The sequence below is a fragment of the Microtus ochrogaster genome, chromosome 19 (genome assembly GCF_000317375.1).
Source record: "Microtus ochrogaster isolate Prairie Vole_2 chromosome 19, MicOch1.0, whole genome shotgun sequence".
Classification (NCBI taxonomy): domain Eukaryota; kingdom Metazoa; phylum Chordata; class Mammalia; order Rodentia; family Cricetidae; genus Microtus; species Microtus ochrogaster.
The window spans coordinates 173,794-189,985 of NC_022021.1; the positions used below are offsets into that span (position 1 = coordinate 173,794).

Here is a 16,192-nt window from a genome sequence, read left to right on the forward strand (position 1 = left end):
ACCTGATTCAACGCAATGCCCATCAAAATCTCAGCAAAATTCTTCAAAAACCTTGAAAGAACGGTACTCAACTTCATTTGGAAAAGCAAAAAACCCACGATAGCCAAAACAATCCTGTACAATAAAAGAACTTCTGGAGGCATCACAATCCCTGACTTCAAACTCTACTACAGAACTACAGTACTGAAAACAGCCTGGTATTGGCATAAGAACAGACAGGAAGACCAATGGAACCGAATAGAAGACCCAGATATCAATCTACACATCTTTGAAGACCTGATCTTTGATAAAGAAGAAAAAAATATCAAATGGAAAAAAGAAAGCATATTTAACAAGTGCTGCTGGAATAACTGGACATCAACATGTAGAAGAATGAAAAATAGACCCATATCTATCACCATGCACAAAACTCAAGTCCAAATGAATCCAAGAACTCAATATAAAGCCAGCCACAGTGAACCTTATAGAAGAGAAAAGGGGGAGTACACTTGAACGCATTGGCACACGGAACCACTTCCTAAATATAACCCCAGCAGCACAGACACTGAGAGAAACAATTAATAAATGGGACCTCCTGAAACTGAAAAGCTTCTGGAAAGCAAAGGACATGGTTAACAAGACAAAAACGACAGCCTACAGAATGGGAAAAGATCTTCACGTCAGACAGAAGTCTGATCTCCAAAATATACAAAGAACTCAAGAAATTAGACACCAAAAGAACACATAATCCAATTTTAAAAAAATGGAGTACAGACCTCAACAGAGGAATCTAAAATGGCTGAAAGACATTTAAGGAAATGTTCAACATCCTTAGTCATCAGAGAAATGCAAATAAAAACAACTCTGAGATTCCATCTTATACCTGTAAGAATGGCCAAGATCAAAAACACTGATGACAACTTATGCTAGAGAGGTTGTGGGGAAAAGGAAACACTTATGCATTGCTGGTGGGAATGCAAGCTGGTACAACCCCTTTGGATGTCAGTGTGGCGATTTCTCAGAAAATTAGGAAACAACCTTCCTCAAGACCCAGTAATACCACTTTTGGGTATATATCCAAAGGACACTCAATTGTGCCACAAGGACATGTGCTCAACTATGTTCATAGCAGATTTGTTTGTCATAGCCAGAACCTGGAAACAACCTAAATGTCCCTCGACCAAAGAATGAATGGATAAGGAAAATGTGGTACATTTACACAATGGAGTACTACACAGCAGAAAAAAATAACGACAGCTTGAATTTTGCAGGAAAGTGGATGGAGCTAGAAAACATTTTGAGTGAGATAACCCAGACCCAGAAAGACAATTATCACATGTACTCACTCATAAGTGGTTTTTAAACATAAAGCAAAGAAAGCCAGCCTACAAACCACAATCCCAGAGAACTTAGACAACAATGAGGACACTAAGAGAGATTTACATAGATATAATCTACATGGGAAGTAGAAAAAGACAAGATCTCCTGAGTAAATTGGGAGCATGGGTACCTTGGGGGAGGATTGAAAGGGGGAGGTGAGAGGCAGGGAGGGGAGCAGAGAAAAAAGTACAGCTCAGTATCAATTAAAAAATATTATACCTGATTCGAGCTCAGCACACTAGGCAAATTCATCAGCCCTAAACTTCCAGAACTATGAGCCAAAATTAATATGGGGGGCGGGGCAGGGGTTCGAGACAGGGTTTCTCTGTGGTTTTGGAGCCTGTCCTGAACTAGCTCTTGTAGACCAGGCTGGCCTCTAACTCACAGAGATCCACCTGCCTCTGCTTTCCAAGTGATAGGATTAAAGGTGTGTGCCACCACTGCCCTAACCAACCTTATTTCCATTTTATTTGAGAAAGATAGAGCGCATGTGTACACGTGAGTATGGATATGCCCATGTCCACACTCGGAGTCTTTTCGCTGTCTGCGTTTATTCCCTTAAGAACCTAGAACTTGGGGGTTTGAGGCTAGGCTAATGGCCAGCAAACCAGTGGTCCTCTTGCTGTACCTTTCCCCTGCCCCTTCCCCAGGGAGCCATCTCTGTTGCCACATTTTCTTTTTTTTTTTTTTTAAATATTTATTTATTTATTATATATACAATAGTCTGTCTGTATGCCTGCAGGCCAGAAGAGGGCACCAGACCTCATTACAGATGGTTGCAAGCCATCATGTGGTTGCCGGGAATTGAACTCAGGACCTTTGGAAGAGCAGGTGATGCTCTTAACCGCTGAGCCATCTCTCCAGCCCTGCCACATTTTCTTTAGTCCAGCCTTTTTCTCTGTTGTTACTGTACTAGACATGGTCTCATTATGTTGGCCAGGCTGGTCTTAACTGCTGAATCCTGCTACCTCAGTTTCTCAAGTAGCCGCGACTACATCATATGCCAACAGAGAATGTATCCTAGTTCCACCAAGAGCAAGTCCCAGCATTTAAAAAAGGTGAGCACTTGCCGGAATGAATAACCTCAGTCCAAATAAATATGTTAGCTACTAAAGGGAAATAAAATTAATGTTAATGTCTAATATCTAGTTAGAAGTTAACTGGATAGATTAATAATTAAATTTAACCTGAAAATTAACCTATGAAGTTGTACCCAATCTATAACAGCCAATAGTCGTGAAAGGTAATAGTCCCTTCTGAAAGCTCACATATTTGGCAAAGCTACTTACTAGGTACTGACTGTTTATTAATTTAATAATACTTACTTGACGGCTATTAACTTAGTTTATCTAGCCAAAACTTATTCTGTTCCTACGGTAGTGGAGATGAAACCCAGGGCCTTGTACAAGTTCTACTATGGACTCCATCTGAACAGAGGGGACATACTGATCTTTTTCTCCAGAGGTGACTGATCCAGGGAGAAGCCCAAGTGCATGACACCAGTCCTCATCACCAGAATCTAATGAAGGTGCACATGGAACTGCATGGCTATGGGGAGAGTGGCGGGCAATGGGGTTAGGCAGGATACACAGTGAGGTAAGGGACATCAGGGTACACAGGGAGACTAGGAAGACAGACAGGAGAAGGTGCAAAGAGAACAATACACTTCTAAAAGACAACACAGTTAGGTGTGGTGATGTCTGCCTGTGATGTCAGCATTTGGGAGGCTGAGTCAAGAGAACTGTAAATTACAGGAAAGTCGGGTTACAAAACAAGCTGGAGAGATGGCAACAACAGGTAAAGGTGCCTGCCACCTGCCACCTGCCACCTGAATTCAATCCCTAGAACCTATATAGTAGACAAAGAGAAGGCTTCACAGGTTGTTCTCTGACCTCCAGATCTGATTCATGAAAGATACACACACACAAACAAACCAGAACACACCTTGGTTACCGGCTGGCAGTGGAGTCCTTGTGACATGAGCTAGCTTTTGTTCTCCAACCTTCAATCTGTCCTACAAATTACCCTTTACCCAGGTAGTAAGTCTGAGGAGTTTTCTTTCTGTATCTTTACACATACTCAACTTCACTGTATATATCCCAAAGGAAAGTATTTATAGAGTCAAGAGTTCAAAAAAGGACTTTTATTTATTTGTAAAGGCATTAATAAAAATCTTGACACACTAAGAAAGTCACAGTTCTACAGTTGTGCTCAGTCACAGCTTTGGCAGACTGACTTCCACCGCTGGGTTCCTCAAAGTGTGTTCCTATAAACACTCCACTGGCGAGTGAGGCACAGAGCCCAGACTGGGAAAACACTGGTGATAACCACTCAGCCAAGAGTCCACAAGATGACAGTGAGACTTCTGTTCATGACACCAACACACCTTCTCTGTGGGAGAGAGCTGAACCTGAATTTGAAAGAAAAGAGTCTAGGCAGTCATACATAAACAAAAGAACAAAGGCAACATTGTGAGTTCAACAAGGTCAGTTCTACAAGACCTAGTTCCAGGACAGACTCCAAAGCTACAGCAAAACCTCCCCTTGAAAAACTAATAAACAAACAAACAGCTTCCATTTCAGAGCTGTTTCCTGCCATAGTGGTTGGTAATTTTAGACTAACCCTCTAAAATGGTAACCAAGCCCCCAGTTAAAAGTCTTCATTTATAAGAGTTGCCTTGGACATGCTGTCTCTTCACAACACCAGAACAGTAATTAAGACAATAGAAAATGCCGTATATTGTACATTGTATATTTATTAAAGTGTGTGGGGGGGGGGGTGCCCTGGAGAGGTGGCTCAGTGTGTGTGTGTGGGGGGGGGGGTGCGTCCTGGAGAGGTGGCTCAGTGGTTAAAACACTCACTCACTGCTCTTGTTAGAAGAATCAAGCAGCTTACAACCACTTATATCTAACTCTAGTTTCATGGGAGCCAATGCACTTGTCTAGCCTCGAGGGCACCAGGCATGCACATGGTACATAAGCATACATGTAGGCAAAACCTCCATATACACAAAAAAGCTTAATTTAAAAAGTACATGTGTGCCGGGCGGTGGTGGCGCACGCCTTTAATCCCAGCACTCAGGAGGCAGAGACAGGCAGATCTCTGGGAGTTCGAGGCCAGACTGGTCTACAAGAGCTAGTTCCACAACAGGCACTAAAGCTACAGAGAAACCCTGTCTCGAAAAAAACCAAAAAAATAAAAAAAAAATAAAAAAAAAATAAAAAGTACATGTATGACTGGTGATATGACTCAGTGGCAGAATATTTGCTTACTATGTGTGTGAATCCCTAATGCCCCCTCCAAAACAACAACAACAACAACAAAAACAAAACCCAAAACCCAAACAGCCAAGCCCAACTGGCCAATGACACTGCAATTATCCTCACACCCTAAACCAGATTCTAAACTAGGTGTGATACTGTGTTTCTACATTCCCCGCACTACAGAGACTGAGGCTAGACAATATGGACTTGAAGGATCTTTTCTCATAAAAGCATGGCTTGCCCACATAACCAAAGCAACCAAATATTTGGGCGGTAACACTTTGACACCATGAGAATTTCATGAAGTGAGGATAGTTCGATATTTAATCTAATTTTGCCAGTGTTTCATGGGGCTGGAGAGAGGGCTCAGCAGTTAAGAGCACTTGCTATTTTTCTACACAACCCAAGTTCAGTTCCCAGCACCATGTCAAGCAGCTGACAACTACATGTAACTCAAGTTCCAGGGGATCTAACACCCTCCTCTAGCCTCCATGCACCCACACATATTTGGCAGAAACACACACACAGAGTTTTAAAAAATAAAATGTCTTCAGTATAGTTTTTGTTTTGTTTTGTTTTTGGAGACAGGGTTTCTCTGTAGCTTTGGAGCCTGTCCTGGAACTAGCTCTTGTAGACCAGGCTGGTCTCGAACTCACAGAGATCCACCTGCCTCTGCCTCCCGAGTGCTGGGATTAAAGGCGTGCGCCACCACCGCCTGGCAGAAAAAAATGTGTAGCCCAGGCTGGCCTTGAACTCGTGATCCTCCTGCCTCTGCCTCCTTCAGCAAATCCTACCGGCGTGCACCACCACAACCGGCTTCAGTATAGTTTTATATAAATTTTTTGACATTTTAATTTTTAAATGTTCAAAGCACTCATTTCCCACATAATGAAAGTTATGCAAAGGTTAAGATTAACTCTTACAATAATAAGACTTACTGCTTAATTTGCATGTGAGCACTTCCCTTCTTTTTTATTTTGTCTGAAACCCTGTAAAAAGAGCAAATAAAAAGTTGAAAGCACAGGACACACCCTAGACAAATGTGTGAGTGAACATTTCAAGCCTAGTGTAATGGTAAGCACAGGATGGGGGTGTAGAGAAAGGAGGATCAGCAGTTCAAGACGGCCTTAAGTTACGTAGGGAATCTAAAGCCGGCCTCCTGCTGGGTTTTAAACTCAGCACTCAAAAAATAGAGGGATCTCTGTGAGTTCAAGGCTAGTCCGGTCTCTCATTTTAAAAACAAAACAGAAAATAAAACAAAAAATTTCTTAAGCCCCAAAGTGAAACACACCTGCTGATCCCAGTGTTCAGGGTCTTGACTTCAAGGCCATCCTGGGCCAGTGCAAGGCTAAACTATATAGTAAGACCACAAAACACCATGAGAGTGGGAATATAGCTAGGTGCTAGAGTATTTGCCTAATGTGCAAGAAGGCACTTGGTTTGATCTCCAGCACTACAAGAACAACCAAATGAACAATCTGTTTCACATGAGATGCTGTACTAATTTTATTTAATAGAATACCATCAGGAAATAAGTTTATAGTATTCCAATATGCTTTAACAGTGACTGAGCCAAGCCTGGCATGGTAACACACACCTCTAACCCAGCAACTGGAAGCTAAGGCAGGAGAACTGCTACAATTTGGAGGCCAGCCTAGGCTATATAGTGACTCAGAAGCTTGGACCACAGAGTGGGACCCTGTAAACAAACAAACCAACAACCCCAAACAACAGAAACAAATCACAAAGTAAACACTAAGCTGCAGTTAAGTTTTTCTTCCTTTATAACCAGTGATCCTCCTGACCCCAATGATGTACATCTATCTCACTCACTCACTAAAGCTGAGGGTGTAGCTCAGTAGGACAGCACTTGTCTGCCATGTGAAATGTCCTATAGTCTGCAACCCAGCCAGCAATCATTAAATACCAAAACTCACTAAACAAAAGGGCTAAAGTTCAAGAAAAAAAATAAGTTCTCAAACATTTATTGTTTTTCCTGGTTAGACTAGCCCAAACGCCCTCCTTTGTTACATAAATGCCATCTACAGTTATCTATATGTGCTCTAAATTTGATCCAAAGTCAAAGATGTACTGAAGAGTGATGTTTTTAATGAAGACCACAGAGCCCATTTATGTTACTACAGTAACAGCTCTCACTCATTCTCATTCTGCTTTGATCTCTACAGACTGAAGTGGTGAGCATAGTCACTAACAGCAGAATGGATAAACAGATCACTTTCCTATTTATATAATGCAAGGTAACACAGCTACAACTATACACAAGAATGTAAATTAAGTTTACCAACAAAATGCTCAACTTCACAAAATGGACAGGCTGGGATTCAGCTCAGTGGTAGGGTTTGCCCAGCATGTGCAAGGCCCGGGACGTGATGATCTCTAGCACTCAGAAAATCCAGCCACACGAGTCTGTGTAAGAACCCCTCCACAGCAGTACAAATACATCCAGGCGTGACAGTGCACACATGCAGGCCCGGATCCTCAGGAGGCTAAGGACATTATATGAACCCAGGAGTTCGAGACCAGCCTGAGTGATATAATAAGCTCCAATCCACAAGGAAAAACAAAACTTATTATCCTCAAAGCAGAAAAACTGAAATTGAAAACTACCTTAGGTGTCACTTAAATTCTAGCTTTCTGAGTGCTAGAACGGCAGTGTGCACTGCCATTAAAGAAGTTTGAAATGAGCCAGGTAGTGTCAAATGCCTTTAATCCCAGCTCTCGGGAGGCAAAAGGAGATCTGAGTTCAAGGCCAGCCTGGTCTACAAAGAGAGTTCCAGGACAGCCAGGGCTACAGAGAAACCCTGCCTCAAAAAAAGGTTAAAAAAAAAAAAAACGAACAAAAAAGACCCCCGCACATAAAAACCAGAAGTTTGAAATCAACTCCGGCCATGCTCAGGAGGGCGCTGAAAGAGGACGTCAGTTCTTACACTCTAAGCAGTCCTACAGCTACAAAACCACCTTAGCTTTTAGTCTCCACAAATGAAACTGTTGTAGTCACCCAGCATCTGGCTCTAGGTACAGAAGTCGTACAACTGAAAAGAGCACACACATCAAGAAAGTTCCAGGCAATCCTTACCATGTAGTAGCCAGTATGGTAGCCACTCATGTACCAAGAGATCAGCATACTTCCCAGGGCATCAGTGTCATCCATACAGTCTGGAGATATGGGAGGGGGTGGAGGAATTATCTAGAAATGGAAAAGAATCCAATTAGGAAAATATTGAAATACAGGAATTCATTTTACACAGAGACAATGGATATAAACTGCACCTATTTCTACACCCCATGAGATGACTTCTATTTAATTTTTTTAAATTCTAGCACTAGACACCAGCCATAATAGTAAAAGATCAACAAGTTTAACAAAGATCAGAAACAGTTCACACAATAAATATGCTTAGATTATTTTTGTTCCATTATGAAGCTGTGCATAGGAGACAAAACATAGGTACTTAGCTTTTCCACAAGTTATGCACACATGCATGCATGCGCGCACGCACACACACAGAGACACAAACACAGCACCACTACCACACACCCCACACAGCATTCTCAAGGCCACTACAAGGAACAATTTGAGGTAGAATATCTGCCCAAATCCCAACCAAATACAGGGTGTTCAAAAGCATCTTTTTAACTACTAGTTAATATCTTAAAAAAAAAAAAAAAAAAAAACCCGGGCGGTGGTGGCGCACGCCTTTAATCCCAGCACTCGGGAGGCAGAGGCAGGCGGATCTCTGTGAGTTCGAGACCAGCCTGGTCTACAAAGCTAGTTCCAGGACAGGCTCCAAAGCCACAGAGAAACCCTGTCTCGAAAAACCAAAAAAAATAAATAAATAAATAAATAATAAAAATAAAAAAAATAAAATAAAATAAAATAAAAAAAAAACCAAAAAACATTAAAACTCCGTTAGGGCCAGTTGGTGCATGCCTTTACTTCTAGCACTAGGGAGTTCAAGGCCAGCCTGGTCCACAGAGCAAGTTCCAAGATAGCCAGGGCTGCTATACAGAGAAGCCATATCTCAGAAAACAAACAAAAAAAGCAAAGGGAAAAAAAAACCTCCATTAGGGAAAACAAAAGACAGGAAACACATACACACACACCACCCAAAACCACCCACAAGCACAAAGCAACAACGAAAGAGATCTACCACGAGAAATTACAGGGCCAGAAGCTAGCATCCAAGTACTTCAGGAGGCACACAATCTCTTATGTATGGTGAGGAGGCACAGTCCTTTCTAACAGTAGCTACCACCTCAGATTGGATACTAACTACTGCAGGAAACACACAACAGAGCGTGGAGAAGAGACTGGGAGATCACTGGGTCTGAGTAACAGAGGGGCCTTCAAATCTAAAATCTGAGGTTTAAGTTTTTACCTGCTAGAATCTAACCTTGGGGGTAGTCTAAGGTAACATACTCCAGTTCCCTATGTTTTACAAAACTCCGAACTGCATATAAAAGCTGTTTAACCTAAACTCTTTTTTACTTACTGGTGGTCCTGAAGGAAACGGAGGCATCCAACACGGCAAGAAGGGAGGAGGGGGCGGGGGCGGCGGTGGTGGGCCATTGAATCTTAGACCTGGCTATAAAGAATATTTCAAAGAAAGTTAATATTTTAAAGGAAAATTCCTTCCTTCACTGAAAGGAGGAGTATTAAAAAACAAAGTAATAAAAACAGAAAGTGAGAGATGGCACAGCAGTTAAAAGCACTTGTATCCACACGCACAAACCTACACACAGATAACGCACACATATACAGAAGTAACTAAATGGTAGCCTCTACGTTCTTTTCATTTCTTTTCTCTACACATTTAGTAAGTAAAATCACAGTAAAGATCTGTAACTGCCTAACAAATAAAAGACAATGTATTTACCAAGATAATTTCATCTTAAGGGTATAGCCTTCCCCCACTATCACATAACAGTTCTGTAGTTATCCTATTACTGGGTCTACACAATGGTTCAGCAGAGGAAGGGCCTGAGTTTGATTCCCCAGGCCCACCTGGAGGAAGAGAACCAACTCCCACTGCCTGTCCTCCAACCTCCGTACGTACACAGTACCTGCCCAAATGGGTAAATGTTTAAAAACAAAGCAAGTTTGGGAGGTTCTATTACTTATATAATCTAATTTAAAGTACACTGTAAAAAAATACCAAAAAGTGGGCTGGAGAGATGGCTCAGAGGGTAAGAGCATTGCCTGCTCTTCCAAAGGTCCTAAGTTCAATTCCCAGCAACCACATGATGGCTCACAAATATCTGTAATGAGGTCTGGTGCCCTCTTCTGGCCTGCAGGCATACACACAGACAGAATATTGTATACATAATAATAAAAAAAAAGACCAAAAAGACAAGGTATACATTAAGAGATTTGATCATTTCAGATTAGAAAACTTAGAAAATCCTTTGTTGTTTTTTAAATTTTCTAAAACATAATTTATTTAGCTGTGCATGTGTGCGTGAGTGAGCATGAGCCATGATGCTCGTGTGGAACTTAGATACAACCTATGCAACTCGCATCCCTCCGGCAAGTAGAGCTCAGCTTAGCAGGCTTGTGGCAGATGTCATCACCCCCTGAACTGCCCTCTGTCCCTTGTTTTCATTTTAGGCTCTAGTTTTGGTTTTTCTTTTCTTTTTTTATTTTTTTTTTAACTCGGCATCACTAGGTAGCCCAGACTAGTTCCTAATTCAGTAGTCCTCTCCTGCAGCCTCTCCAGGTGAGAGCTGACAGGTGTAGTGCTATGTTCATCTCTCAGAGAAAATCTTAAGGAAAAGTGTTAAATCATATTTGATTTTTATAAATTATTATCTGGGGTTAGCGATGACGATCTGGCTGGTAGAGTACATGCCACAAAAGCAAGAAACCTGAGTATGGGTCCCCAGCACCCGCACAGCAGAACCAGACAAGGCAGCACACAACTATAATCCCAGCACTGGGGAGGCAGAGGCAGGATCGCTAGGACTCTCTGGCCAGTCATTCTAGCTGAATCAGCAAGCCCCAAGTTCACTTCCACACTCTCTCCCAGAAAACAGGGTGGAGAGGGATTGAGAATGATACTCAGTGTAGAGTTCTGGCTACCATAGGCACAAGTACCCACATACAACATGCACATATACAAACATGCATACACACACGAATTATCAAAATACCATATTCTCTGAGGAAAAATAAAACCGTTTGGTACAAAAGAACCAGCTAATGAAGGTTCTAACCATAACCTAGCCTATAATAAAATTCTTTTTAAAGTTGACTTCTACTACTTACAACTAAAGAACCATAAGAAGAGTGTTTCCACTTTTTTTTTTTAATGCTGTAATATGAACTGGGACAAACTAGGTGTGGTGGATGATACACACCTGTAATCCCACAGCATTTAGCAGGTGGAGGTGCAAAGCTCTGACATTTAAGGTCATCTTCAGCTGTGAGAGACCAGGACTCAAAACAACAACAAAAACAAAAACAAACAAAAAAAACCTCAAAAAACAAAACAGAGAGCAAACAACAATAAAAACTGGGAGCTACTTGAGATCATGCCCATATTATATATGAATCCTATAGGACTCTTTTGATTACCATAAATGTAATCAAAAGCACGTTAGAAAGGAAAGTACACTAGTTAGCAGTCTACTACCCCATGGCTCCACTATTACCTTTCCTTTTTTTATAGATTCTGGCCGGAAAAAAGTAGAGTTTCATATGAAAGCTATAAATTACTTAATGGAAGAGTTAGTGTTCCAACATGAAAGGTTACCTTTCCTGGTCCCAGTCCTGACCCTGGCATTGGGGGTGGTGGCGGGAGAAATGAAGTCCACGGCGCAGCTTTGGACTTGCTCTGTGGTTTACTTCTGAGAGATCTGGAGGAGTTTTCACTTTCATCTGTTGAAGCTGGGCTCTCATTCTTTAAAAAGAAGAAACATTTTTGTTATGTGTACGGCCCTGTGTTTCTTTCGTAGCTAAAAGACAATGAACAGAGAACATGGGAGGACGGGGAAGAATGGTGTCTAACGCCTTAGTAGGTCAAAATGAGAACTGATTATAAGGCTTTTTCCTTATTCAGTCTGTTTCGGGAACAGACATATCCATGACCTTACCTCGTGAGTGCTCTGTCCTGTGTTATTAGCTACTTCACAGGTTGGGGAAAGGAGATCAGACAGGTTTTGTTCCTCTCTGTTTCCATATCCAGTATAAACCACAACACAGGTTTCTCTCTTAAAATCAATAGAAGAAATGGTAGCTGGGTAAATGCAGCTGTCTTCTGACCAAACGGCAGAACATTTGTCGCCAACTTTCCACTACAAAAGAAACGAAAGATGCAGACGTCTACATGTTACTTCTTTTGACAAGAACAAACCATAATCCAGCTTTCCTGCTACAATTCCAATCCTCCCATCTACTTAATTACGGACCCTACTCAGTCCCCTGCATCTTCTCTTGCCAGTATGACGAATGGCTGTAATGGCCTCTACCACCCAATCTGTCATGAAGAACAAAACAGACCAAAAGTGTATGACACATCCACCACTCTGGACAGAAAAAAAGCAGGAGTTCATCTAACATCAACACCCTTCCTCTGTGGTAAAAATGAACTGACTAATGAGGCGTCAAAATATTTACTCTAAAAAAAAAAAAAAGCTAAGACAATGTCACCTCATCTACAGGGCTTTGTTCTGACAGTGTGGGTTTGATGCTGGGACACCCAAGGCTGGGTGTGTACAAGGTGCTCTACAACTGGACTATACTCCCACCTCAGACCCTGCTTTTACATTAGCAGACCTAGTTACCCAAAACTTTTGTTTTCCCATAATAGTTTTTGGACTGTTGAACTGTGGGGGGAGGAGGAGCTAGAGTTACTCATTAACTACACAGCATATACCCAGAATGCAATAAGCTATGGGTTTAATGCCCAGAACCACAGGAGAAAAATATATCCATGCATACCTGTGTATACGAGCGCCTGCGTGTGTGTGTGTGTGTGTGTGTGTGTGTGTGTGTGTGTGTGTGTTTGAGAGATCTTGCCATCTCGATCACCTTAAGAAAGCAATACTGCTGACTCTGCTTATAGCTCTCATTCACTCTAAATAGCGCCATCAACCCTTTCCCTCAGGTTGAGCAAGACCTTGTTTAAATAAACACACAACCTGTTTCAAGGGAGCTGTGGCATTCTTCTTTTGGTTTTTATTCTTCTTAGGGGGTTTTCTTCTAGCTGTGACTTTTGGCTTATCTGAAGTTTCGCAAATGTCGCCATTCTTCAGCGCATGCTATGGAAACAGTAACGGAAATAAAAGCACATGTTACGGAGGGACATGTTGTTAGAAAGTCGTCATTCCCTAACACAACCGTTACACTCTAAGACGGTCTCACGGTCCTGTCACCTAAGAAAGCCCCAAGTTACTCAGCCCCCCCCCCACCACACAAAATGTATGAAATGAGAAAATGAAGAAGAGTGATTAAACATTTCATACCTTAAAGGAAGCCACAGCTTTATCATAAGCTTTTATCAATGCTGTATCATCCCAAATATCAGAATCATCACTCTGAAGTGAAAAAAGAATACAAATAATTTATGGACAGTTAAGATTTAATTAAAAATATATAGTAGGAGCCGGGCAGTGGTGGTGCACGTCTTTAATCCTAGCACTTGGGAGGCAGAGACAGGCGGACCTCTGTGAGTTCAAGGCCAACCTGAGCTAATTCCAGAGCAGGCTCCAAAGCTACAGAGAAACCCTGTGTCGAAAACAAAAAAACAAACAAACAAAAAAAAAAAAAGAGGAAAGAACCAGACCACCCAGTGTACACTGAGGCCAAAAGTCAAAGTTTTCATTTGGGAATTAACTGCTGGGCTGTCCCCAAGAGAAGAGAATGATGGTGCAGCACTGCCGAATGCTGCCTTGAATTCTCTTCTCCCACCCTACACTGCAGGCAGCGATCACACTTAACATATGAAGACTGACCTCCTAATATTTTAAACGTTTTTTAGATGGAGCGTGTTCTATTTCCCACGCTAGCCTCAACCTCAAAATCCTGCCTTGGCCTCTCAAGTAGCTGGGACTGGTCACGGGAACGGCCCATCAACCTGGCTCTGATTTAACCCTTATGCTTAAAAGTGTTTATTTTACTCTCAGAGTCCCGCTGTAGTTTAGGCTGGCCTCGAGTTCACTCTGTCAGTAAGGCTGATCCTGAACTCCTGACCCTGCTGCCTCCATCTCCCAAGGGCTTGTGACTGTAACATGCACCACGAAGCTCTGATCTTCCGTCTCACCCACTTGAAACACTAGAAGCCTTTCTCGTCTTCCCCGCCTCAGCGCATTGCAATAGGTAGCAACTTTTCAGCTACGCAGGGCACTTCAGTTACCCTTCTCTCTCAAATTCTCTTATCCACAGTTACCCGCGAAACTAGGTCCTTCTAATGACAAGACTGTATCTAGTCTAAACTCACGCTAACATCTGGATGGTAACCTAAGTTTGGAACATTTCAATAACTCCTAACTGGTTTCATTGCTTCCGCCAGTCGGTCCCTGTTCCCGCACATCCCTCACAAGCTCCCAGGACCAAAGCGTGGCTCAGAGCCACTCAGGAGCCCGAGCCGCACCGGAAGTCTCCTGCGGAGGGGTAGCAGCAAGGGGCCCGAGCGCGCACCGGCTCGGTCCAGGCCGGCATTCCGAGCTCATTCGCCGCTAGCGCCGGGGTGCGCCGCCACCCGCGACCTCACCTGGCCGGTGCCACGCCGGAAGAGCACCGAGTCTTCCTGTTCCGAGACCGCGCCGCCGCTGCCCATCGCCATGGCGAGCCACCACGGACGCTGCCGGCTCGCCCACTGATGACTTCCGTCGTAAGGGGCTTCTGGGACCGGAAGTGCACGGTGGCCGGGAGGCAGCGAGAGATGCTCCGCGAATTTTAGGCAAATGGCTAATCTGCTTCCCACTCCTGTCACGGCTCTCTCCTCTTTCTCCCTTTCGCTTTCTTCTAGCTCTTTCTCTTCTTTTCCCCTCTCTTCTTCCAACTTATTTTCTTTCCTTCCCCTCCCCCTCCTTTTTCGTTTTTCAAGTCAGAGTCCCACACTTGTAGCTCAGCCTCGCCTTATAGCCCGTGCTGAGCCGGCCGGTGGTGGCGCACGCCTTTAATCTCAGCCCTTGTGAGGCAGAAGCAGGTGGATCTCTGTGAGTTCTAGGCCAGCCTCGTTTACAGAGTGAGTTCCAGGAAAGGCTCCAAAGCTACACGGGGGAACCCAGTCTCGAAAAACCAAAATGAATAAATAATGAATGAATAAATAATAAATGAATAAATATAGCCTATGCTGGTCTTTACTATCTCAGCTTCCCGAGTTTGCGGATTACAGGTTCTGTCAAATTTGTTTTCTTTTTTAAACAATAGTTTTAGTATTTAGTATTAACAATGGCACGTAACCCGATAGAGCTGCACAATATTGTTACGGTCCAAAAGAAGCCCCCAAGAAAAGACCAAGAATCACGTATGTAATAAACAAGAGCGCTGTATTAATTCCAGAGTTGGGGTGGCTCATGGCGACCCCCCCCCCAAAGAAGGTCGCAAGCTCCTTTTAAGCAGAGTTAGAGGAAATCCAAGGAGAAGGGATTAATCTGGTACTGATTGGTGGAGGAAAAATTAGTCTGGGGGCTGACTGGGAGTCCTAGTGGTAGGGACCTTTCAACAGCAGGGTAGGGAAAGCTATTTGCTGAGACAGCAGAAGGCCAAGGGGGCGCCCCTCAGCTGTGTTCCCACCTCCTACCCCCATCCCCCAAAACTGTTTGCTCACCTCCACCCACCTGCAGTAAACCTAAACTAAGGCCTGGTCCCTGGCAGGGGCTGTTAGAAACCTGTCATGGTTCTGGTCCCTATCAGGGCTACTAGGAGTGCCTGTCAAGGCTCTGGTTTGCCCCCCCCCCATACACACACCCTTTCAGGAATCCTCTGCTTGTTGGTTCTTGATGCACACAACACATAACTGTATCAGGTGATGGATTGGTGGCATAGGGCTTTCCATTGCAGTGTTACCATTTCATAACGGGTCCCAGGTGAGGGGCTGACCATTTCCTTGATCTGGTGTGACTGATAAGTTCTTGGGCCTGGTTTTCCTGATAGGATTTTGATATACACTTGTGACCCCATAGTTAGTTCCCCCCCCCCTCTCTCTCTCTCTCTCTCTCTCTCTTCCCGTTCCCCTTCCCCTTCCCCTTTCTTCCTTAACTTTTGAGACAGGGTATCTCTGTAGCTTTGGAGCCTGTCCTGGAACTAACTCTTGTAGACCAGGGTGGCCTCGAATTCACAGAGATCTGCCTAGTTCTGGCTCCCAAGTGCTGGGATTAAAGGCATGTGCCACCACTGCCTGCTGCCCCCATAGTTTCAATCCCAGAAAATTTACAGATTGACTCCCATCAAATTTACATTTTCAGCTGGGCGGTGGTGGCGCACGCCTTTAATCCCAGCACTCTGGAGGCAGAGGCAAGCAGATCTCTGTGAGTTCGAGACCAGCCTGGTCTACAAGAGCTAGTTCCAGGACAGGCTCCAAAACCACAGAGAAACCCTGTCTCGA

General features: G+C 43.4%; 1 protein-coding gene across 1 annotated transcript; it reads right to left on the minus strand.

Annotated features, from left to right (window-relative positions):
- Positions 1 to 2,233: 2,233 nt before the first annotated feature.
- On the minus strand, positions 2,234 to 14,454 carry Smn1 (survival of motor neuron 1, telomeric). Its single transcript, XM_013349654.2, has 9 exons — positions 14,354 to 14,454; positions 13,107 to 13,178; positions 12,783 to 12,902; positions 11,736 to 11,936; positions 11,396 to 11,542; positions 9,137 to 9,229; positions 7,720 to 7,830; positions 5,561 to 5,611; positions 2,234 to 3,769 (listed from the first exon to the last, which is right to left on the minus strand). The coding sequence occupies exons 1-8, from the start codon at positions 14,423 to 14,425 to the stop codon at positions 5,564 to 5,566; spliced, it is 864 nt and encodes a 287-aa protein (XP_013205108.1). The 5' UTR covers positions 14,426 to 14,454; the 3' UTR covers positions 2,234 to 3,769; positions 5,561 to 5,563.
- Between the last annotated feature and the right edge of the window lie 1,738 nt (positions 14,455 to 16,192).

What these genes read in the sequence shown, in the direction of transcription:
- Smn1 (XM_013349654.2), bottom strand. Translation starts at nt 14,425, where the DNA reads ATGGCGATGGGCAGCGGCGGCGCGGTCTCGGAACAGGAAGACTCGGTG. An exon ending in CCACAGCTCCCTTGAAACAG is followed by an intron (nt 11,937 to 12,782) that starts GTTGTGTGTTTA and finishes TTTCTTTTGTAG; the next exon opens with TGGAAAGTTGGCGACAAATG. An exon ending in ACCATACTGGCTACTACATG is followed by an intron (nt 5,612 to 7,719) that starts GTAAGGATTGCC and finishes CTCTTTTTACAG; the next exon opens with GGTTTCAGACAAAATAAAAA.